Here is a 26,018-nt window from a genome sequence, read left to right on the forward strand (position 1 = left end):
TCTCTGTCTTGGCCATGCTAAAGCACATGTGCCCTTCTTCATAGAGCAGGTGTGGGGAATCTTTAGTTCTCTAGATGTTGCTGAACTACATCAGTCCCAATGGCCAGGAATCATGGGAGTTGAGGTTCAGCAACAACTGGAGGGCCAAAGGTTCACCCTACCTGTCTTAGAGTCTGGCAGTCCATAAGCAGGCCATGGCCTCTGGAGGTTAGAATGGTCCCTTTAAATCCAGAATTTGTAATGATTAACTCTGGTTGCTGAATCTGCCCTTCTGACTTCAACCATGGTGCAAAATGATAATTCCCCTCCCCACCCTAATTGTTTTCATCACCTTGTCTCTGCAGGAGAACCCATACTTCTTCACATTCAAGAATAGCAACTACTCATCTTTTCCTGTGGAGCCACGAACCAAAACAATATCTCAAGTAGGGAAAGCTCCAACTGCATAATATTTTATTATTGCTTGCCTTTGGGTGGAGAAGACTGGGTATTGGACATAAGAACATTGTATATCCCTTGCAGTTATTTTCTAGGGGTGATACTCTTTCTCTAGTCTGTTGAAGAAGTATGCATTTCTTTTTACTGGAACTGCTAAAGGCCATTTGTAATGCATTGTTCTCTGTCCTTTGTCAGCAAAGGAGCTTTGGGACAGACATTCCATGTACTGACCGCAACCCCTCAGACACAATTCCTGCCTCAGGTACAGATTTTTATCTCTGAATTTGCTCAATCATCATAGGTCCTGTCTTACCATAGCTGTCAACGTTTCCCATTTTTTAAGGGAAATTCCCTTAATTCGAATAGGATTCCTCACAAGAAAAGGGAAAAGTTGACAGCCATGTGTCTTATGTAGCTAATAGCTGGTTCATTGCCAATGTTGAAATAAGATTCCACTAGTGGTTCGATTCTGCTGTCTTGTCTTTTGTCTCATTCAGCAAAATATATTGGGCCCTCCTAGCTACTTCTGAGGACTGTTGCAAGGAGATAATATGGTAACACCCCTCCAATGCCTGCCTTACGCTCCTTGGGGAAAGTGGAAGATGACTGTGATTTTTTTTTAATTGGTCAAGGTTGTTAATTTCATTTCCAAGTGGGAACATCTCTGGGATGAGTGGGAGAAAATGATGGCATAGATTCCAGGCAGAAGCTACCTTAGATATCAGGGATTGAACCCACTGGACCTTCTACATGAAAACCTGGTGGTCTGTCACTGAATGATGGCTCCTCCATCATGGCTAGGGACTGGGAACACGTGGGCATGTGAATTTAGGAAGCTGTGGTACTGTAGTTCAGTGTTATCTAAACTGCTTGGCTGTGGCTCTCTGGGATTTCAAGCAGGTGCCTTTCCCAACCTTACCTGTAGATGCTGGAAATCAAACCAGGAACCTTCTGCGTGCAACCACTGAACTACAGCCCTTCCTCAAAGAACCTTGGTTACAGTTCTGTTTGGGGATAATCCACAGCCTGTATAGAATCTGCAGTCTATTTTCTGAATAGCCTAAAAGCTGTACAATGGTGATTCCAGGGACACTGGAATGTGGTCCTCCATTCATTCTCCGGTTGACTTATGTGCTTTTCATAGTGTGAATTATTGGCTTGGTATTAAAGAGTTTTCTCCTTGCTCACATACAAACCAAATTTACCTAAAGCCCAGTTTTTCAAAACTACAAAGTGTGCATCTTTGGGGGAATAAAAGTTTCCTTCTTATAACATCAAAGCACTAGCATAGCTGACTTTAAAAAAAACAACCCAAGTTCTTTGGCAATGCTTCAGAAAAGTATTGCTAACCAAAGAAAGGATTACGAGCACATAGGAATGCATGTGCTCAAGGCATTCTGCAAACAATGTTGTGGAAACTTGGTTACAGAGCAGCATATAAGGCCTGAAATAAATATTGTGGCTATCATCACAATAGTTCAGTTTAATGGACTTGCACATTTGAGCTGTGGGACGCAGGTGGTGCTGTGGGTTAAAGCCTCAGCACCTAGGACTTGCCGTTCGAAAGGTCGGCGGTTCGAATCCCTGCGGCAGGGTGCGCTCCCGCTGCTCGGTCCCAGCGCCTGCCAACCTAGCAGTTCGAAAGCACCTCCGGGTGCAAGTAGATAAATAGGGACTGCTTACCAGCGGGAAGGTAAACGGCGTTTCCATGTGCGGCTCTGGCTCGCCAGAGCAGCGATGTCACGCTGGCCACGTGACCCGGAAGTGTCTCCAGACAGCGCTGGCCCCTGGCCTCTTAAGTGAGATGGGCGCACAACCCCAGAGTCTGTCAAGACTGGCCCGTACGGGCAGGGGTACCTTTACCTTTACCTTACATTTGAGCTGTAACAGATTATGGCATGGCCAGTCTTTGAGGGGCATCCTGGCCTTCATCTAAAATGGCTGGGAACCCTCAGGCCTGTGGGTCAAATGTGGGCCTCCAGACCTCTCTAACTGGCCTTTGAAATTCTCTTCAGGCCAGGCTGCTTACTGGCCCTGCATTGCACCCCAAACATTTTTGCCTGGCTGAAATGTGGCCTTGAGTTCTTCTAAAGCTTGTCTGGATGGAGAACAGAGAGGGCTGTGTGAGTGTGTGTGGAAACAGCAAACTGTACAAAGAAAAAAAACACCCATATTAATGTCTCTGGCTGCTGTTGCCTCTCGCTCCACTCACCACCGTCATGTGGCCCTCAGAAAACTTGCCCAGAAAGAAATGTGGCCCTCTCTGGGTGAAAATGATTCCCCACCGCCGACTGAAGATTGCCAGATACCAGTTCCTTGGATTTTATTTCAGCATAATAATTTTGTGGGAGAAAAATCCTAGCTTCTAGGGAGGAACAGTTTCAGGAGAATTAGGTATTCTGGTAAGTATCACATATTTGCCTCCGGGGACTAACAAGAGTTATGGCAATTTGGCAGAATATGAGTTTTAAATAAGATCTCAAGTTCTTTCAACTTCTTCTGAAGAAATATGTTCCGAATGTCAAAGATCTTCTTAAGAGTCCCATCACTCTCTCTCTCTCTCTCTTTCTTTTTTATAGTTCATAACTTGAGGCCAGCAGACATTAAAGTTATAGGCGCCCTTGGGGACTCAATAACTGTAAGTGCAGATCACCAAAATGTGCTCTATTAAAATGAGTGGTGTCAAAGCTGTTTCTGAATTCTGATCTGAAAAAGGAGGGATCTTCATGGCGAACTGAATTTCCTATGCTTTCTTCTGCTTTGTTCCCATTATGCTGCAGTCTTAATCTGCTTCAGGCTGCTAATGCCACCTCCTTGGGCATTGCACACTTGCAAATGCTAATCGATACAAATGTGTATATATATTTCAAACATTTTCCTACCACATGTGGACATTTCTTTGCAGAGGAGAACTTGACTAAAGGCCATTTTAAACATATGACGTCGAACCTGAAAATCCCTTACTTGTGGAAGCTCCATGAAGGTGCTATAATTTTTTTTTGGGGGGGGGGATCTTACCACATTTGCAGTGCCTACATGCTAGCAATGTATAACTCAGTCAACAGCAATAACAAATTAATATTATTTCTGTCCCCCCCCTTCATAACCCTATGATGCTTTGTTGCAATATGCTTTGTTATTTATTGCTTCTGTACCCGTCAGTATTCTTGAAACAAGTATTAATGGAAGGGCAATTATTGGTTTATTATTCTTTGATCCGCAAGCATCAGTTTATGGATTTTATTGTAAGTAGGCTTGTAAATTTAGCCCTGGCCAATGACAGTCCTCCGCTGCTTGCTTATCCCCATGATAAGGTAGACAGGATGCCAATGCTATTTTTAGGCAGAACTAAAATACTGTCAAGGTTCCTCAGAGTGAGAGTGGGGGATATTTCCAGGGGGAGTCATCTAAAGTGGCTTCTTTCCAACCATCCCATTCCAAATCAGCGAGCAACATTCTAAAAGGACTTTCCCAAACCCCTTTGTCCTCTTTGATATCAGGCAGGAAATGGAGCGGGTTCTTCACCAAACAATGTCCTAGATGTTCTGACACAGTATCGAGGCCTTTCATGGAGGTGAGTGCCACAAATCTAAATATTTAGATATTCTGCAGTCTGTTCTTATTCTTTTCTTCTTGCTGGCTTTCGAAACCAATTCCAGTCTCCTCCTTGCTGACCTCAATTGCTACTTCAGAGCCATCTTGAGGTTGGCACTCTTAAAACTTGCACAAGCTGTAACTAGAGTCATGGCTCTGGCAGATGTGGCCTCAGGCTTCTCTGATGATATAGGAGTCTTCCTCTTGTTTATGCATGGCTTTGTCTTTTTTCAAGTTCCTGTGGATTGACTTATCTATTTCTTCAAATTAACGAAAGTACCTTTTTCTACAAATGTTCTGACTTTTCATATTCCCACCTCATTCATTTTTCGCTACAATGAGGACAAGTACAACACCAGTATGTTGATTGTCCCACTAGGGGGGGAAATACCCTAGACCGAGTATATAGTAACATCATGCATGGATACAAGACCAAGCCCTTGCCCAATTTGGGACAGTCAGACCACATATCCTTACTTATGATACCATCATATAGACCTCTCGTACGCAGAATTAGACCATCAACTAGAGAGATATGAGTGTGGCCAGCAGGTGCATCCGAGCAACTTCAAGATTGCTTTCGGAACACTGAATGGTCACTTTTTGTGGAGAATAATGTGGACACATACGCTTCAATAGTACTGTTCTATGTCAAAAGCTGCATTGATGTCGTTACTACCACCAAACAAATACGGGTGTTTCCTAACAACAAGCCCTGGCTAAACAGGGATGTGTATCTTCTGTTAAAGGCAAGAAATGCTGCTTTTCACTCTGGCGATGTGCAACAGTATAGAGAAGCTAGAGCCAAACTGAAAAAGGGCATTAGGGATGCCAAAGCTATGTACTGCCGGAGGATCGAAAAGCATTTTGAGAGCTCCGACCCTCGTCGAGTATGGCAAGGCCTGCGACAAATTACAGGGCAAAATATTAAAAACGAACTGGCTAGCAGCAGTGCACACCTGGCTGATCAGCTGAATCAATTCTTCAGTCGTTTTGAGGTGGGAACTGGAACCACCGTCACTACAGCATTGGCTACCAGCACATCATCAGAAACTATTACTGATAAACAACCATTTTTATTACAGACCTCCGACGTACAACGTGCTTTTTGGAGCATTAATATTAGGAAGGCAGCTGGACCGGATGGAATTATGGGACGAGTTATTAGGGACTGTGCTGCAGAATTAGCTGGTGTATTTACAGACATTTTTAATCTATCCCTGTTGCAGGGTTCTGTCCCTACCTGCCTGAAGACATCGATTATAGTGCCAGTCCCTAAACAGTCAGTGGTGGTATCTCTCAATGACTACAGACCAATAGCCCTAACATCTGTCGTTATGAAATGCTTTGAGAGATTGGTGCTAGATTATATTAAGGCTGGTCTTCCATCCACTCTAGACCCGTTCCAGTTTGCATACAGAAGAAATAGATCTACTGATGATGCTATTTCCATCGCTGTCCATACTGTACTGAGTCATCTAGAACGACAGGGAACCTACGCAAGGCTGTTGTTTGTGGACTACAGTTCTGCCTTTAATACAATTCTACCAGACAGGTTATTCCTTAAAATGACCAATTTGGGTATACATCAGAAGATCTGTTTGTGGGTAAGGAATTTCCTGACCGATAGGCCGCAGACAGTGAGAATGGGACCTTACTATTCTTCTACTCTAGTATTAAGCACAGGAGCCCCTCAGGGGTGTGTGTTAAGCCCCTTTCTCTATTCCCTGTACACATTTGATTGCACCCCACTGTATAAGTCCAACACAATCATCAAATTTGCGGATGATACAACAGTGGTGGGGCTCATTAGTGAGAATGATGAGGCTGCTTATAGGAAAGAAGTACAGGGGTTAATTCAATGGTGTAAAGAAAATAATCTTATGCTTAACACCAAAAAAACCAAAGAACTCATAATTGATTTTAGGAGAAAGAAAAGTGTATTTTTACCATTGCACATAAATGGCGAGGAGGTGGAGAGGGTTGGTAGTTTTAAATACCTGGGCATTTACATCTCTGAGGACCTCTCATGGACTGCAAATATTAATATGGTTGTGAGGAAGGTGCAGGGGAGGTTGTATTTCCTGAGAATGCTCAGGGGATTGAATCTATCTCAGCACCTACTTCTGTCCTATTATCACAGTACCATTGAGAGTGTCTTAACCTATAGTATATTATCGTGGTATGGGAGCAGCTCTGAAATGGATAAAAAAGCTTTACAGAGAATAATTAAAATTGCCCAGAATGTTATTGAGCTCCAACTACCAACCCTGGATGAGATCTTCACGTCTCGCAGCTTGAAGAAGTCACACAATATCCTGAGAGATCCCACCCATCCTGCTCACAACCTCTTTGAACTGTTGCCTTCGGGCAGAAGATACAGGACAATGAAAACACGAACCACACGCCTTCTGAATAGTTTCTATCCAAGAGCTCTGATTGCACTAAATAATGATCTCAGGGCCAGTTGTAAGAAATAGCAAGCAGTGAGTAGTAAGGAATGAGATAGGTTTTAGGTTATGCTATGCTTCTAATAGGTTATGTTATATTCTGGATTATGTTATGTTCTAATAGATTATGTCTGAATAGGATGAGAGTGTTGGAGATACGTGCGAATGTGTATGTGAATCCGGTCTTGGGTGTTTGATTTTCGTTGTTGTGTATACTGTGTATATACGGACAATGACAATAAATTTATCTATCTATCTATCTATCTATCTATCTATCTATCTATCTACTTGAAAGCAGCATTCAAATGGAGTGCGATGAGGCGACTAGAAATAGGATATACGCGTGAGAAACCTTGTGTCTCTAGATAATTTATTTTCTATCTTATTACACAATATTAGTCACAAGCAGATAGCAGTTCCTTTCTTCCCTGTATGAAACTGGGGCATTTCAGTGAATGGTGAAAGTAACAGTCCATTTACTGGTTCTATTAAACATGCTAGCTCAATTTGCCTGTAGCATACACTGCCTACTACCAAGGAATATTTGACTGGCAAGCACAAGAAACAGGGCCTTTTCAGTGGTTGCCCCATGCCTATGAACTCTTTTCCTAGATCATTGCATAAGGTTCCTCTACTGATGACTTTTAAATGAGTAGTAAAGAGTTATTATTTTTCTCTTTTGCCGGTGTTTTACTTTGCTATTTTTGCTGCATATATAATTTTAGTCTCCTAGTGTTGCTTTTAACTGCTGCTAAATCAGTAGGCACCAACATTTGTAACAGATACTAATATAGGTTTGCTATATGTCTGGATTTTCCCGGACATTACTGGGATTTCAAAGGCGGAATTGACCTCCAAGGTGGGGGATTTCTGAAAGGCAGCGCTTTGTCTTGGATCTTTTGGGGTGTCCTGGTTTTTACTTTTTGAAATATGGCAACCCTATACTAATATATGTCACACAGTCAAAAATCAGAAATGACAGACTAAGGACAGTCCTGCTCATTTGTCACTATTACAGTGAAAGCTTCTGACTTCAATTGCATTCAGACTCGGCATATATGGATATATTTGATGATTGCTTACTGGTGCATGTACATAAATGAAACTAATGCATAGAGTCTTCAAGAGGACTATTCTTAGGCCAAATTATCACTCACTCTAGGGAAAATATGCCCTCCCCATTTATTAAATTGCAAGTCTATAACAGAAATAAAAACACAGCACATCAACCATGCATTGTTGTTTTTTAGCTGCTTGATACCCCTGTTGGCATTTTGCTGTTCTGGGCTGGCCGCAAAACCAGGACATTTACTATCATAGGGACTCTGCTCATTATATAGTTAACACAAGTTTCACAGGCACGTGGAGCTGTTATAAAACCCCACAATACCTATGAACAAAGACAACAGTGCAGTGTGTGGGCATATCATTAGCAATAAAGCCTCTGCCATATCATAGGCTCTGCAACCTGAGTTATTAACCATAGTCTTGAGAAGGATCCTGTGAATGGACTGGAAGCATTACAAAGACTTAGGAGGTAGGTAGCTGGTGATTACTGCCATAGATAGATAGATAAATAGATAGATATATAGATAGATAGATTGCCTTATAGAATACCATTGGGGGCCCCATTTCAATGCATGATACAAGTAAAATAAATAAAACAAACATTCAAACTAGCAGTTCAAGAAAGCGATAGCTGAGGATCGGAAACATCACCAGGGGGCACTCTGTGACTTGTTCCAAGCAAATCTTCTCTAACTTTGTTTGCTTTCTCCTCCCTCCCCTCCCTGCACACTCCCCCCCCCCCCCCAATTCTGCAGTGTTGGTGGAAATGAAAACATAAGCACAGTCACAACATTAGCAAGTAAGTGCCCATTTCCCTAAGGTTAGTGCATTTGTGAAGCTCTTTCATAATTTATGGAGCAAACTTGAGGAAATGTTCAGCAGGCTTGACAGACTTAAACCTCTTTGTATTCAGCATCCCAGACTGATGGGGGTGGAGGAGGGGCGGGGAAAGCCTTCTCACAGCCAACACTGTAATTTGCTGTGCATGACTTAACAGTGTGTGTTTTATAATTTCCCAGGGTCTTAGTTGCTTCGAAATTCTCTGTGACTTTATATATATATGTGTGTGTGTGTGTGTGTGTAGCATAATTATTATTCAGCTCCGTACGATCTTGGAATGCATTAAGCAAATAAGCAAGGCTCCTTGTGCAAGTTTTTATGGGGGAAAGAAAGGTGTCTTGGAACTCTTTTACAGGCAACCAACGGACACCAAACCACAGGCAGCTCATGGAACCAAGCAGCTACTTTAGTTGGGGGGGGGGAGCACTTACAGAACAGAGTGAAAGGCAGGGGCAGCCCTCCTCCCCCTCCCTCTACACTGGCCTTTTGTCGAATCTCATTGATGCTTTTGACAGTGGAGATCCAGATGCCTCTGGAAGCTAAAACAGGGTGCTATGATGACAGCCATCTCCCATTGTTTACCCCAACACCTGACATTCATATTGCTTTTAAGCATATGTTTTTTATGTTAAGAACATAAGAAGAGACATAAAACATAAAAGAACATTAACAAGAACAGCATCCTGTTCTCACACTAGGTTCCTCTGGGAAGCCTGCAATGGGGCTTCAAACCATGTTCAGATGAATGTAGTTAGAAGCCTCCACAAGATCAATAGTCCTGCATAAACTATCATCACTACTACTACTACTATCATTTATTAATACCCCTTCCCATCTGATTGGGTATTAAAGTATTGGATGGTGTAGAGACTTACAACAGTGTTTGTCCAAACATGCTCAGAAGAAAAGTTCAGGGCAGTGCAAAAGAGACATTGAGGGTGAAGTTCGTAGTTGTTGTTATTACATCCATCCATCCACCCATCCATCCATCCATGAAACATCACTCCTCCAACATGTTCCCTTCCCAACACATTGCTTGGATGTCTAAATTCATCCACAGGTGTTCCATTTTGCTGTCGTGACTAATGGCTATGCTACATATTTGTCTCATGCCTTTTATGACCATCTAAGGCCACCCTTAGGGACCCTGTAGGGACGCGGGTGGCGCTGTGGGTAAACCTCAGCGCCTAGGACTTGCCGATCGCATGGTCGGTGGTTTGAATCCCCGCGGCAGGGTGCGCTCCCATTGCTCGGTCCCAGCGCCTGCCAACCTAGCAGTTCGAAAGCACCCCTGAGTGCAAGTAGATAAATAGGGACCGCTTACTAGCGGGAAGGTAAACGGTGTTTCCGTGTGCGGCTCTGGCTTGCCAGAGTAGCTTCGTCACGCTCGCCACGTGACCCAGAAGTGTCTGCGGACAGCGCTGGCTCCCGGCCTCTAGAGTGAGATGAGCGCACAACCCTAGAGTCTGTCAAGACTGGCCCGTACGGGCAGGGGTACCTTTACCTTTAAGGCCACCCTAAATTAATGCTGTCAGGTAAAAAGGTGTTGCCTTTTGTTTGTCTTGAACCAGCTGCCGACCATTATTAGAAAACAGAAATATCTATGCTATTCATTCATCGTTTGGTACGCCTCTATGATATCCTACCTTTCTTTTTCAGATATTCTTCGTGAGTTCAACCCTTCTCTGTTAGGCTATTCCAGTGGCAAAGGAAGCCAGAGCACATCTAATGCCTACCTGAACCAGGCTGTGGCAGGAGCCCGTGCAGAGTAAGACTAGATGTTGGGCATGTTTTTTTGTCTGTGCAGACCTGTCTGTTGCAGATGTGTTAAGCCTTTTTAGCATTTATCTGTAATGGTACTGTTGCATAATCATAATTGGGAAGAAAAAAAGAAAATGCACTATCCTTTTATCCTGAGATGCTAAATCCTATTTTGAGAGAAGTTGATCAGTGACTGAAAGAGCATTGTCTCCACATTCTGAGGCCTCATCCATCCTGTCATTTAATGTGGTACAGCTTCCTATAACTCCACTGATTCTCCATTGTCCATATGGTATTCTCCTACAAATTGCTCTTTTCTCACGTGTTTCCCTCCTTCAGTCCAGGTTTTCAGACACCAGGGAGAGGGTATGCGGAAATCCAAATTGAGGGAAGGCAAAGTATGGGAAGGCAGTGATTTGGAGAATGTCATATGGACAACAGAGAAATGGGGGGGGGGGGGACAAGAAGCTTACTATCCACATTAAACTGCCTTGAATCCCAACTTGGGAGAAAGGTGGGATATAAATACATCAAAGAAATAAGAAAACAAAATGGCAGTGTGGGTGAACCCTCACTTCTCCACAAGTTGAGTCGAGTCTCTGATTATTTATCTCGTTCCTACTCCTGTCCAAAAAAGAAGAGGTTTCAGCAAGGCTGTCCTCCTTGGTTACTGAGTGACTGGAGTAAATGGAGCAAATATAATCACACATCATTTAGGCACTTTCCCCAGGATGCTGGCAAAGGCTCTTTGACTACATCCCAACTCCAGTGTGAACAGAAACAGGAGCTCCATCAGAGAGTTCCCCCCTTAAGGACCTCAGCTTGCAAATGGGAATGAACAGCTGAAAAACTCTGGCTGAGTTTTCTGTTTCTGCTTTCTCACTGAAAGTTGCATCTTCAACAATGTTTGTTGAGTAGATATCCAACTGGGAATGAAAATGTGATGTGTTTCTCTTAGGGCTGCGATGCTTAGCTGATTAATTGGTGAGAGCAACTGATGAAAACATTTTTTTATCCTCCCACCAAAAAAAAAAGTTGCCCGGATTTAACCAGACAGCAGATTGTAAATCAAATCTGCCCTCACGCCTTCCTAAATCTGTTGTGGGTTTCCCCCTAACCCTTCCGAGTTGATTTGGGGAGGGGCATGGGGGAAAAGGAGAGGAAGGGGAAGTTCTGTTGTGCAAATAGTGCATCAACTTTGCAGGATACCACTTATTTCCTCCTGCAGGACAACTGCAGTAACACATGTGCGCATCATCAAAAAACAAGGGACGCATGCTTTCCCCACTTTCGAACAATGATGTTTTCCTCATTTGCAGATTTAATAGATCAATATAAATGGGTTAAAAATCATTGGGAGTGTGTGAATTCTGGTGCAGCGGCAGCTCTGACTCATCCCCATATCAATTAGCCCTGTGTGAATGTGGCCCTTCATGTCAGAAGTGGACCTCCCCACTTCTGATAATCCCCCCCCCCTCCATAGCCACTTGAACCTTCTGCACAGAGATGCTCTTTTTCTGCACAGTTAAATATTATCTAGGGGTGGCAACATTTGAACTAGCCCTAGGTTGATTTGTCTCGAGTGTTTCTAAATGTATGTACTCATGCACAGTTTGGTTTCTTTCTGACAAGGTGCTTGGCTCTTCTCCAGTGCTTCCACCCACAAAAAATAAGAGCCCCCTCTCACCTTGGAAAAACAGGGAATCCTTGTATGTCAGTCACAGTTTGTACCATACGCATTGATGCCACATAATAACAGTAATTTCACCGAGGTGATAGCACACAATAACAGAGCGCTGAGCTGATCACTCCAGCAGTTATCATCACCACCACCGTTGCTTTTTGAAAGTCATTATCTCTGCCGGCAGAATCCTTGCAGTTATCTGTTCCACTGGCACACAATATCATTCACACATCAAGGGTTTAGCTCCCTCCCTCCATCCCTGTGAAGGGAGATTATTAAGTAACAAAGCTGTCCATCCTGAACAGGCTGCACACTCCCTTCCCTTGACCTGCTTCGTTGCAACCCTTCAGGATAGAATCGTAGAGTCAGAAAGGACATCTAATCCAACCACCTGCAATGCAGGAATCTCAACTAAAGCATCCAGTGCAACTTTGCACTGTGGCAAACATAGCAAAAACGGACAACTCGCTGCTGGGTTATCCATTACAAGGACCAGCTCCAGGTTTGGGGGAGAGCCCTTGGTAAGATGGTGCCCAAAGAAACCCACAAACAGATACTGCTGCAAGTGGCCCAGTGCTGTCAAAGGACCCAATCCTCCTGTGAGTGGTTAAGCTTGATGCCCCGGGGCTGCTACTTTTCCTCCCTAGCAGCAGCAGGTCTGCAGTGGCTCCTTTCAGCTGTCCTGATGCATAGTGATCCTGGAGAAGAGGCAACAGTCCAAACAAGATGGTGGGAGGCAGGCCCAGGACCGTCTTGGCTGGCTTCGTGCCAGGCTGAGGTCAGGACCCTGGGACAAAATTCTTCATTTCTTTCATAAAATTTAGGCACCACTCGATTGCTTTTTAAAATAATAATAATAATAATAATAATAATAATAATAATAATAATACACACATGAAAGCCATTTACAAAAAGAATTAAACCATAGAATTATTGGTGAAAACAGTTAAAAGTCATTTGAAACATTCAAAAATAAAATAAAATCAGTGATAAACTAAAAGCAGATTAAAGCACACACCGTCATTCTGCATATCTGGGTGGACTTGTCTAAACAAAAACGTTTAACCCACACAACATGCTGAGTATGCCACATGTTCAAAGATAACAAAACAGGATCCTAGTTTGAGATCCAGGCAAAACTGACTTGCACCACAGAGTTAGTGACCTGCATGCCTTCTTGAAAGACAGCCAGAAGGATTCCCTGTGTGCTGCTGCTACCACAGAACTGTTATTAAAAGAGGCATAGTATCTCAGGATGCTACAAGCTTAGCTTAGCTGCTGCTCCCTCTAACAACCTGGAGGAAGGAGTTGGTATAATGCTCATTAGATTTGCACATTACAGAAAACTAGGACTCCAAATACCACAGGGAACGGGATGAAAATTCAAAATGTCCTTGATAAATTGGAGCACTGGTTGTTTGCAAAATTATACATAAGATTTAACCTGTTTCTTTTCCCAAAAGTGTGATGTATTACAAATGCATAAATTTAAAATGGGCATGGTCAAAGTGGGATGGCTAGGACAGGGATCATTAAACATGATGTCCTCTAGGTATTGTTGATCTCCAGCTCCCATTAGCCTCAGCCAGCATAGCCAGTGGTGAGGATGATGGGAACTGTAGCCCAACAACAGGAAGGTCAAAGGTTAGCTACCCCTGGGTTATCCTATAATGCTGCTGAGAAGCATTGTGAGGCTATGCTGAATCACGAGGGCAGATTCCCACATCTGAGCCAGTAACACAATGCATAGGGTCACATTTACTTTTTGCATGCTCAGAAAAGCTTGACATGGAGTGATATGCAAAAAGGCATGCAAAGCTCTGTGGGTTGTGTCAGCCCACCCAGGACTGCCTCTGCACATAGCAATGGCTATTTTAGCTGGAGGTCAGTCACAAGTGTGGCTCCTGCCAGTGGTGGCTGCAAAAATCAACTCTGAGTCATCAGTGCAGCACTGCTGTAAGTGAGGCAAAGGCCATTTTTGACAGCACGAACAGAAGTGTTGCATGCAAGCCACTGGATTTAATTGTGCTGTTAGATTACCGTTATCTCTCCCAGCTCAGTTAGATGACAATAGCTGGAGATAATATTTTATGCCTACAGCTGATATCATGCAACCCTGAATTTATCCCGATAGAAGCTGATGCTTGGGTGAGAGACGTCTGTTTTCTGTTCCTGGCCCCAGGCCAGCAATCCACTTTTGCATATGGCAGGGAATTGCATGCATGGATAGAGCTGCTATTCCATGGGCACATCCCATTGTGGGAATCCTACTGCACACAGCAAAGCAGAGCAGTTCCACGGCTCGGCATTCCTTGTGTGCCAACACATGTGGGATCTCAGAAAGATTAGCATTGCACAAATCGGCAGGCCAGAGCTGTTGATGCCTTCCTGCCTGTGCAAGGTGTCTCATATGCAGAAATATGCACAGTAGTCATGACCTGTCTGCCCTATGAGACTGGCTATTTGAACATTAAAGCAAGTTTAAAGATGTTTTCAAAGTTCTTTGTACACTGTCTGTTGAATGAAGTGGCTTTGGGGGGTGAAATTTATGGACACAGGCCAGTACCATTTGAATTAGTTTTCCTGTTATCATATTCCCAATGGCTGTACTGATCACAAAATTCTAATCACTTGCCTTATGTTTTTTATATTTAGAGGCCTCCTATCTCAAGCTAGAAAGCTAATAGACCTTATGAAGACTGATTCTGTGAGTTTCTGTTAATGCGAGCCTTTCTTTTCTTTTCTTAATGGGTTGCATTATCTTACACGATTTCGCAAGGGATGGGAAGGGGAGGTTAAGGTCTTAAGGATGGAATGAAGGGTTCACTTTTTAATCAAATAGAAATGGAAAACACATAGAAATGGCTCACAAGGGATCCTTGACTAATTGTGTAATACGTTTCTTTTCTTTTTTTAAAAAAAGTTGATTTGAATATAAATACCCAGAAAAACTGCAGATAAAAGACGTATTCGTAGAAGAGGCACCCCCTCCTACTCTCAGACAAGAGGGAATGCTTTTTTATTTTTATTTTTTTAAAAACCTGTGGTGCCTGCTGTGATATATGCAGCCACCATCTAAAACTGGGATGGCAAACCTATGGTCTTCCAGACATGATTGAACTCCAACTCCCATCATCTCTATTCAGCATGGCTGATGGTCAAGAATGATGGGAATTCTGGAGGGCCACAGAATCTCTATCCCTGATTTAAAAACAAAGAAAATATGCTTCACACCCCTTTAAAATTATTGTCTTTAATTTTTCCATAAAATTTCCATAAAGTAATAAAACTGTTATTTTAGTCATGAAGATTTGATGTACGAAGATATAATCCGGGAAGGGTTTGCTATTTCTCGTGCCAGTCTACCATGCATTGCTGCAGCAACACAACATCTTCCAAACAGAGTAGACTTTTTTTTAAAAAAAGGATGCAGATGCTGATGCAGTTCATCAATACTGCTAGTAGTTCAAAAAAGCCAGAAGCTACAGTGGCCAAGGTGTGGGCCGGCATGCAAGAGTGAGAGAAGAGCTCTGACGGGTACGACTGATAGGAGTAGAGCTCTGAACCCTTTTTGAATATGGATCTTAGGATTTACATATCTGAATAAGCATGCTTTGGGCTGCTACAGTACTACTTCAAGAGGGTGCCAGAATGCCACTATTTTGCGGGAGAAATTCAGGAGCATACCAGAACAATAGTTTATTGCAGTGAATAAAGCACTCTGTTGCCTGAGCATGACTAAAACAAAAACAACCCCCCCCCACAAAAAACAACAACAAAGGACTTTTTGCAGTTAGGAAAGTGACAGGGAAATGCCCTGAAGTGTGTGGGATGAGCAAATGATTAACAGGAAGACATGTAAACACCCGGCAAGCAGTTCAGGCTGAATGCTCATTGTTATATAACTGCCCCACAAAGAAATCAGAATGATTGCTAAATAAAAAGAAGACAGGACATAATCTAACCACCACCTAAGTGTTGTGTATGCAAATCAGGATAAATGCTCGATAAACAGGATGTCTGGTGGAGTCCCTAGTGGCTCAGCAGTACACATCAGGAAAAACAGTAAACCAACTATTAAAACAGATGGGATGCCAGATGCTTCAACATGTCACTATTTAACAAGACATATATACTTAGATTAGTTATATACCATTTTAATCATTCTAGTATCCTGCAAAGAACCCTGGGAATTTTAGTTTTGTTCTGAAGCTTAGAATTCATACATCTCCCTGGAAAAGGGGAGTGCTGCTAAACCAATTATATAGGACCCCTGCATGGTTAAGTCCAATCAAAGGTGACCATGGGGTGAGGTGCTCATCTCACTATAGGTGTTAAGTAACTCATATAGTTGCCAGTTTGGGCCACTCCAGAAGGACCAAGCATCACTGTGGTCCAGCGTTGCAGCTTCCAGGTGTGTGCCTGCAAATCATTTGTGCATTTAATAAGATGCATGGGAAAAGTTAAAAGCGACCCATCAAACTCCCCTGAACTTTCTATGGTTGCATTAAATCACTGCAGAGAAATTGGGTTGACAGATTTCTGTTTTCGTTCCAATGTTCTGTTTCTACAGTACAAGGTGCTGAAGCGTAACCAATGATGTCGTTGCCCCAGGAGGTCAGCCTGGCGACTAGTAGCTCTCCAAAGGCCTTGCAACCTGTGATCCTTTAGCTGGCAGCCCTGGAGATTGCACCTAAAACTTTAAACATGCAGGCAATATCCCTTGTTACTGAGCTGCAGCTCTTTGGCAGTGGTGTGCCTAGCATGCTTCTGCCCTAAGAGCAATTGTACTTCTTAAAAATGGAGATCTGGAGCCCAGTTCCTAATGTGACAGTATACAACTAGGCATGTAGGTGACACTATAGTATCATTAGTGATTTGAAATAGGCCACTGCAAAGTGAACCTGTGATTTTTTTGTTTTGTTTTATATAACCATGTGGCGCATAAAGACCTAATTTAAGATTGCTGCCCTGGTTTCCTAGGTTCTGTAAAAGTCCAAAGAATAAGCTGACTGTGCCCCTAAAAGAGCAATTTAATTAATCCTTCTAGGCTGTTGCCGCAAGTATTTTTGCTTCTTGCTTTTCATTATGTTTCATCTTCTTTGTCTTTAATGTAGAAAATAAATTTCCAAGAAGACTGGAAACTTGTAACAATTTTCATAGGAGGGAATGACTTGTGTGACCATTGCAAAGATCCTGTAAGTTTCCAAGACATTATTATTTTAAAAGTGTTTTTCTCTGTTCACCTTATACAACACCCAGCAAGAAAATCTTACTTGTGTATCTGAGTGCTCATCCATAAATATTCCTAAGTGGTAATTGTGCAGATGCACAGGATCTGTCCTTCACATTATTTACACAGGATCTGTCCTTCACATTATTTACTATAATATTGGAATGACTCCATGTTATCTCTGTCCTACTGAGTAATGTTCGGGTTTAGGTCCGGTCCTACCATTAGGCAGAGTGAGGCTATCACCTCAGATGACAGATGTTGAGGGGCAAGTGGTGGCATTTCCTCTGGCTGCTCCTTCTGAGCTCCCCAGGCCTTTCTTCCTGTTGGAGGACAGAGCTGTGTTGTGCCACATGGCTTGTATTGCACCCCTAAGAGCCTACTGTGTCAGGTTTGGTGGCAGACTCTGTTCAGTTACTAGTAATGAAATAAGATTGCCACTTGCTAGTCTATTCAGCTTCTGCCCAAACATTCCTGGTTTGCTTTCTCCGCGGGGCAGGTGAGAGCAACAAGCCATCTGAACTGGGATTGTTTCTCCCGAACAAATCATGATCACCAGCCAACATGAAATCATATTTTGTTGCTAACAATTTGTTAGGGAGAACAAGACACGATCAAGGTTTGGACCAAAGCTTGACAAACCAAAGCTTCATGGCTAACTGAAGAGGAGCAATTGGACACTGTGAACTAGCATGGCTTATCATCGTGTGATAGTGGAGTTAATGTCAGATGGGTTTAAGCATCTAGTCATGTCACCTTCTCTGTGGTGGGACCTAGAGGTCATTCAACCTGAAGATGATATCACACAAAAGCATATCTTTGAGAACTTTATTGTTGTGACTTCATCTTAAAGATAACTTTCTCTTGATAAAGTCAAAAGTTTAGATAACGGATATATAGATAATTTAATAATAGAACACTTATCATGCCATGGATCCAGTAAATCTGAAAATCTGCCACTTCCTCTAAGCCCTGCTGCAATCTTTCAGATCAACCAAGAGTGGCAGGTTAGCATACCAGGTTAGCACAGGGAGAAAGAGGGTGGCTGTTCCACAGCTGTGAAACTCTCGTCCCTTTTATGGGCACCACAACTTTTAGAAATATTGTCAAAATATTCAAGGCGGCTTGGGCTGCAACTGTGGATGGCACCTTAAGAATAATCAGGTTATTTGCAGGTTAATTGCAAGCAGGTTATTTGCAACATTATCAGGCTATTTACACGTGAAAGAGCTTCTAGAAGAAGAAGAGTTTGGATTTGATACCCCGCTTTATCACTACCCGAAGGAGTCTCAAAGTGGCTAACATTCTCCTTTCCCTTCCTCCCCCACAACAGACACTCTGTGAGGTGAGTGGGGCTGAGAGATTTCAGAGAAGTGTGACTAGCCCAAGGTCACCCAGCAGCTGCATGTGGAGGAGTGGAGACGCGAACCCGGTTCACCAGATTACGAGTCTATTGCTCTTAACCACTACACCACACTGGCTCTATGTGGACTTAGGGCTCCCAGTCTCTTCATGTGCAGCATTGACTTCCTCATTCACTTCTGTGGCCAAGGCAGCTCCATCATACACATATTCTGTTGTTCATACAATTGTTCATGCAATGTAAGTGGCAGAGTTAGCAAATGGAGCTCTGCATGACTCTTTGCCATTACCAGTCATTATCCACCTTTAGGACTGAGTGGATTGAAGTTTAGTTCTGAATGCCTACCTGGAACCCTTATCCTAAATGTTTGCAATGCAGCACAAGTGTTGCGCTGATGCACTGATAGCTTTGCCCCAAACAGCCAGTGCAGCAAATCTTACATCTGCTTCTCATGTGATGCTTTGTTCTCAAGTTCCTAATCTCAAAATTTCTTACTTATTATGTCACTTTTAATCGGTGTGCACTCTCGTATAAATTTCCCCTTAAAATATGAATGAATAATGAAGTTACTGGGAAAGAACTGAAGCAGGCTATGAGCAGGTCATTGTGAACACAACTCACCTCCCCCCCTTTTTTCTTTCATACTATAGGTACTTTATTCCGCTGAAAATTTTGTAAGCAATATACAGGCTGCTTTGGACATACTCCATAAAGAGGTATGAAAGGACGCTTTGCCATTGGGGCTGGTAGGGGGAAGTAATGAGATGTTGATTTACTAGTAGTTGAATAGGTCACTCTAGAACATGAAATTATTTTATTTATTTATTATGGGAATTCAAAACTGGAGGATTCTCAAGACCCCAGGAGACTGCCAAACTTGACTATTGGGCTATATTTGGCTTTAGGGGGGGTCACACATTGTTAGGTAAGGGACGCAGGTGGCGCTGTGGTCTAAACCACAGAGCCTAGGACTTGCCGATCAGACTTGTTCGAATCCCCGCAACAGGGTGAGCTCCTGTTGTTTGGTCCCAGCTCCTGCCCACCTAGCAGTTTGAAAGCATGTCAAAGTGCAAGTAGATAAATAAGTACCGCTTCGGCAGGAAGGTAAACGGTGTTTCTGTGCACTGCTCTGGTTCACCAGAAGTGACTTAGTCATGCTGGCCACATGACCCAGAAGCTGTCTGCGAACAAACACCGGCTCCCTTGGCCAGTAAAGCGAGATGAGCACCACAACCCCAGAGTCGTCCGTGACTGGACCTAAGTCAGGGATACCTTTACTTTTACCTTTTACACATCGCTAGAGAACTTACTTAAATGACATTTTGCCACAGACTGAATGATACACAGGTGATTGTGCATTGTGAACACACCATTTAAAGGATGTTTCTCCATTGCAAGAGTGTGGTGTATCACACCTCAGTTTTATGCATCCAGACACCCATCTAATTCTTGGTAACACACAATAACATCAAACCACTGAAATGAAGCTCTTCTCATTCTTGGCTTGGAAACTCTCGGCAGGACCATTGTCTATGAATTGCATAGTACAGCCCCTTCCATTACAGTTAAGGACCTAGCTTTGACAATCTTCCTCCCTATGACTTCAATGGCACTTAAGCTTTCAAGAACTAACGTATCAAGGAAGAGCGCTTCAGCCTGAATTAGGGATCCCTGAATGATTGGAGGCAGGGAGTGGCAGCCAATAATTTCCTCAGTTTAGTGTGTACTGTGCAGGCCGGGTCAGTGGACAATGAATATGTTATATTGATCAAAAGGCCAAATGTACTAAGAAGCTGATACTACCTATTGCATTTTGTCCCTACCTTTTGGCAGGTTCCTCGTACATTTGTGAACCTGGTCTCCATCCTTCACATAGCAACTCTGAGGAAATTGTATCAAGACAAGAGAGTTTACTGCCCAAGACTCCTCATGAGGTAGGGAATTGACTTCTCATTTTCATACAGTTCAGGAAACCCTGCAACATATCTGATTGAGGAACCTAGTTTCCACATTCCATCTGTGGGCAAACTGCATAACACATGTGTAAAAGAAGGTGCACCTGCTATCAACGCTATTATTTTACTTCTTGAGGCACTTTCAATTATTTTACTTCAAGTGTGGTTGGAAGGCCATTGTCAACATACTGTTGCTTAGTATTTTATCTTATTTTAATATTGTATTATAGATTTTAATTTTTTTATGTATGCCACACTGAAATCCATGAAACTGTGGTGTCTGTTTGTCTATCTATCTGTCTATCTATAGGTGTGTGTTCTATAGTCTAGAGTTACTGGCAGTCATGGAATTACTACTATAGATATATAGACACACACACACACATGCAGATATAAAATATTATCTTGACTTCCAGATATAAAGAACCGTGCCCATCAGTTTACATCCTAGATTACTGTTCATAATGAATAGCAACCACTGTACAGAGAAAGTAGTTAGTGCCAAATACAGTTCTGCAGCTCAGAGTGTTTGAGAAACATGTGAAATTTTATTGCCTTGCAAATTGAAATGCATTGCAATGGCAGTGAAGCTAGTATCCACCAAGAAGGAGTCTGCATAAATCACTGTGTGCTTGGCTTGAAGCCAGGCTGATTACTCTTCTTGCCTTCCTAACCCCTGCATTCCTGCACATAATGAATCAGGGCATTCGGGAAGGATAGAAAAGGTCACAGATATCTTCAGATAATCGTTTTTCTAAGGGATCAGAGGAACTCATCTTTAATCTCTTAGGCTCTCGTCCCAGTCCTTGTCTAGTTATTAGAATCTTGCGATAAGCCTGTGCTTGCAGCAAATGACATTTGTTAAAGAGAAGCTGTAAAGGAAACACACACAAAGGCAGTACACACAGATTGCATCCAGCCTTTCTGAAACAAGGAAATGCCCTGCATTCATCAAAAGGGAATGCTGATTGCACTCCAGTGTGAAAGTTGCAGAAGAAGAGACAGGGGAGATCAGTGTTTGTGGAGAGACAAATAAATGCCCTGATTGACTTAAACTATAATTTCTTTTTACATGATCAGAAGCCCAGGTAGGCTGAAATGGTGGAAAGTGAGTGGGTTCACTGCCTCCCATGAATGTAGCCAGGATTTTTGTGTGTGGGAGGGGTGGCCTTTGGGGGGGGGGACATAACCTCAGTTAGCTATGTATTTATTTTTTATTGATTTAGGGGGAGCAGCTGCCCCTCCCTGCCCCCCCTTGGCTATGCCCATTCCTCCAACCCTACTCTCAGCCTCCGTGTGTTGATCAGCACTGTGTCCACATACATGACATATGTGTACACAGAGCCAACACATGGAGATCAGGAATAGCAACAAGCAACACAATCCTGTCCCCACTCTGTATGTTCAGGCTTTGTGGACCTTACCATATGGAAAGGACCATAGTTGTTTGGAAATCTGCAAGTCTGAAGCAAGTTCAGGGATGAATTTTCTAAAATGAGAGGTTCTGCTGCTTGAGTTTTCTTGGCCTTCTGACTTAGAATCACAGAATTGTGGAGTTGGAAGGGACCCCACGGGTCATGTAATCCAACCTCCTGCAATGCAGGAATCTCAGCTAAAGCATCCAGGATAGATGGCCATTCAACCTCTGCTTGAAAACCTTCAAGGAAGGAGAATCCGTTTCACTGCTAAACTGCTCCTACTGTCAAAAAGTTTTTCCTGATGTTTAGTCGGAATCTCCTTTTTTGTAACTTGAAGTCATTGGTTCGATTCCTACCCTCCAGAGCCAGGGAAGACAAGCTTGCTCCATCTTCCCTTAAGATATTTAGGGGATGCGTTACTGTTTGAAGAGCCATCTACCATTTTCCTCCTTTCTAGATCTCTTTGTACCTGTGTTTTGAACCCCAATGATAACTCTACTGAAATTGAGACGCTGGAGTTGTTTAACAAAAGGTATCAGGTAAGGAAACTTAATAATCTTCCCTTTTATCACATTTAGAAGCAGGTTGCCAGACCCAACTCCTCAAGTAATAGTTGCAAGCAAGCATCAAATAGATGAAACTTTCATAATAGGTTACCTCTTACTTCATTCTTACCTCATGGCCACAGCATTTTCCTGCCCCCCGCCACTGTCCAGGCAATTGGTAGTGACATCAGTCACAGTATGGAGGACAGGGGCGGGTAACACCAACTGCTCCTGCCCCAGTAGGCAATGGTAGTGCAAATACTCAAACTTGGGCCAATCATTGTTGTTTTACCTACTCTGTATAACCTTTTGACAGCAGGTTATATAGAAAAATCTAAGGGAGGTAGAAGAGCAGCAGCAGGTAAATGACCTTCATAAAGTTCTGCTAGGTGGAAGTTTCTGAGTTCTGAATTATTTATCCATGCAGTGACATTTGCTGAATAAATTTATATCTGAATTTTATGTCGCATTCTCCCACCCCCTTCTTTTTCAGTGGAAACTAGATGAGGCATGCTTGCCTGGCCAATTTTAATATTTTAAAAATGTCACTTTTCCTTTCCTCACCCTCACTTTAGTGTTTCCTTGCAGTACTGGGCATGCATTCACAGAGGTTTGTGGTAGCAACTGAGGGAAGTTGGCTACTTGGCAATGAATGAGACATCAGTTGCACTACAACAGAAAACAGCATTAGCAAGACATAAGAAAGGATCTAGCATTTAATGTCTTGCGTCAGTTTCCACTGACCATGTGGAATCGTAACTAAGGCCTATAGAATATTGACCATGTTGGTATATTTCAGCAGGATCCTTCTCAATTTTTGGTTTGTAAGCTTTTCTGCCATGTTGTCTTGGTGCTTACCGCAGTCTTCCTAAGCCTTAAGCTTAGGATGCCCAGAATACAAAATCTCTGGGATAATATTGAAAAGAATTATATGTCACCTTCTCTACTAAATACTGCGGAAAGGACAAATAGACTTGAAAAGACAGAGGAGCTGCTGTGTGCTCAAATAAGTATTAGGTGACCTGGTTAGAGGCAAATGAAGATTAAGCAAAGGATTCAGGAAGGACATGTGTTTGGGGGCTTTGAAATGTGGTTTAGTAGGACAGTGAACAAAGGCAGTGTGGAGGGAGGAAGGGGAGCTGCAGGAGAATAGAAAATGGATTGAAACAGTCTGCAATTAAGAAAAAGGAATCTTTTTTTACCAGGGATTTCAATGGGAGAACTCTGATACCATAAAAGAGAGAGCTGCTGTAGTGCAGCAGCTGAGAGTGTGAAGCCTGAGGAAATCTGTATAGGAAATCTGTAATTAGATCTTCCACCTTGGTTATTAGCTAAAAGTCACCTGTGGTGGGCTGGCTCCCGCCCCCCAGAGCATCCACATCCACATCCCTTCTCTCTGTCTGTCTGTGTTCCTGCTGCCCTTGGGAGGGGGACTATTGTAATATGCTGTACCTGGGATTGCCCTTGAAGATGGTCCAGAAGCCACAGCTAGTGCAGAATACCACCCTAGTTTTCCATCCCCCACCCTGCAACAGTCAGCCAACATTCCTTGGCCACTGAATGCATTCCTTGACCACCGTCTAGAGATTTTTCTTTGGGGTGGGAGTATCTTTCTGCAAACACTGGCATCTCCCTAAGTCTGAAGAACTGAGTTCACTAGCAAAGTATACATACATTAAGAGTTCCCCATCCCCATGTCCTAGGCAATGTGCTTGCACCCTGAGTTGGCTATATCTCATTTTTAAAGCCGTGTCTTTATCACACACTAGTCTGTGTATTAGGCTTACATCTCAATAAGGCCCTGAGTGATGGTTGGAGCTAGTTCTTCTGCCTGCTGTGATGTTCTTCCTTGTTTCTCTGCATCTAAAAAGAAGCCAGGCACTGCTTCGGAAGAATAAACAAGCAAGCTGTTATGTACTGAGTTGAATAGGATCCAAAATGCAGCAGTCTGATTGGTCCTAGAACAATAGGATTCAGAATGCAGCAGTCTGATTAGTCCACAGGAGCCACCCAATCCAGCTCCAGGTGGAAGTGAATCCGCAACCTGATTGGCCTACAGGAGAATCCCGGAATTAGCCAATCACGTGGGGCCACTGTGTAAATAATGTATATAAAGCAGTCATTCTAGGGGAATTTCCATTCCTCCTCACCACTATGAGCTGAATAAAGAGCATGAAATCCATCTTGAATCTGAGTATATTTCACAAGCACTGCTCAGAAAGGCTCAGAAGGAGGCTCTCTCCAATGGTGGTTTTAGCAGCTGCCAGAATGTTGGCTGCTGTAGCCACCCAGAGTTTTATCACCACATGGAGGCTCAGTGCACTAAACCTTTTCTCTACCCAGTATTTCTTCATTGAGGTGTCTGGCTTCCATTTCTGGTTTAGCAGCCCTACTATGGTGCAATGACTGTGGGTTTTGCTTTGCTAGGAGGGAATTCATGGCTTAGTCGAGAGTGGAAGGTATGACGCGAAGGAAGATTTCACAGTGGTCGTGCAACCGTTTTTTGAAGAAGTGAGAATGCCGGAGACTCCGGTAAAGTACAAAATTGCATGTATACATGTGTTTTGCTTTAAACCGTTAATTTACTGTCCATGTTCCCAACATTAATAGCTCATTTAAATAGGAATAAGTTGTCAGGGTACATATTTCCACATGACTACGTGTCATAGGACCCTTTCGCCACATAACATTGGTCTGTGATCAGCTTGTATTCACACTAACTTGGTGAATTTACACACACACACACACACACACACACACACTCCTGTGTGAAATGGGGAGGGGTTTGGACAAGACCAAGTTAATAGGCTCAGGATGCCTGCAAATGTTTCCTGACAAAGGCACATCCTTTGTTGATGAAAGTACTGGATGGCCCAATAAAATTGTTTTGGAGGAGATGATTCATTCTGATTTCCCACTCTAGTCAGAGCAAGGGAGCCAGCTAGCTAGGTGTGAGTAAAGAACAGTGGACTGCCATTTGAGTAAAAGACTAAGAAAGGACCAGAGACAAAACAGAGACAGAAAGCTGAATTCAGAGCCATAAGCTAATAGCATTTTCAGGTACCTGCTGCCTTTCTCTGCCCATTGGATGTGGAAACTTTCCATTGCAGTGTTTAAGCTGCTTTCTTCCAAAGGAAAAGAAAACAAACCTGGCTAAGTGCTGCATCCCTAGAACTTATCTGGAAAATGGAGTGAGGGTAACAATATATTCCTGGGTATGGGCAATCATTGTTCTTTTCCCACATATTGTCTCCAGTCTCAGATGCTGCGATGGAATCACAACAACAACAACAACAACAACAACAACAACAACAACAACAACAACAAATTTATTATTTATACCCCGCCCATCTGGCAGCCACTCTGGGCGGCTTCTAACAGAAAATTAAAATACAATGATTCAACAAATATTAAAAGCGATATAGTACAGTGGTACCTCGGGTTACAAACACCTCGGGTTACAAACACTTCAGGTTACAGACTCCACTAACCCGGAAGTAGTACCTCGGGTTAAGAACTTTGTCCCAGGATGAGAAGAGAAATTGCGCGACGGCAGCAGAAGGCCCCATTAGCTAAAGTGGTACCTCAGGTTAAGAACAGTTTCAGGTTAAGAACAGACCTCTGGAACGAATTAATTTTGTAACCAGAAGTACCACTGTATATAGAGAA

General features: G+C 42.9%; 1 protein-coding gene across 5 annotated transcripts in view; it reads left to right on the forward strand.

The window, feature by feature from the left end:
* PLB1 (phospholipase B1) overlaps positions 1-26,018 on the forward strand; it is a 111,951-nt gene that overhangs the window by 37,125 nt on the left and 48,808 nt on the right. For 4 of the 5 annotated variants that reach the window (XM_083732156.1, XM_083732157.1, XM_083732158.1 and 1 more), the window contains 12 exons: positions 345-425; positions 634-700; positions 3,018-3,076; positions 3,939-4,012; positions 8,306-8,349; positions 10,050-10,158; positions 14,491-14,542; positions 16,953-17,033; positions 19,082-19,147; positions 20,265-20,365; positions 22,262-22,343; positions 24,777-24,881. In XM_083732156.1, coding sequence (XP_083588282.1) covers positions 345-425; positions 634-700; positions 3,018-3,076; positions 3,939-4,012; positions 8,306-8,349; positions 10,050-10,158; positions 14,491-14,542; positions 16,953-17,033; positions 19,082-19,147; positions 20,265-20,365; positions 22,262-22,343; positions 24,777-24,881 — 921 coding nt within the window. The remainder of the gene's footprint in view (positions 1-344; positions 426-633; positions 701-3,017; positions 3,077-3,938; positions 4,013-8,305; positions 8,350-10,049; positions 10,159-14,490; positions 14,543-16,952; positions 17,034-19,081; positions 19,148-20,264; positions 20,366-22,261; positions 22,344-24,776; positions 24,882-26,018) is intronic. The other variant, XM_083732159.1, reaches the window with a different exon arrangement.

The sequence above is a fragment of the Podarcis gaigeae genome (genome assembly GCF_964106915.1).
Source record: "Podarcis gaigeae genome assembly, chromosome: 3".
Lineage (NCBI taxonomy): Eukaryota > Metazoa > Chordata > Lepidosauria > Squamata > Lacertidae > Podarcis > Podarcis gaigeae.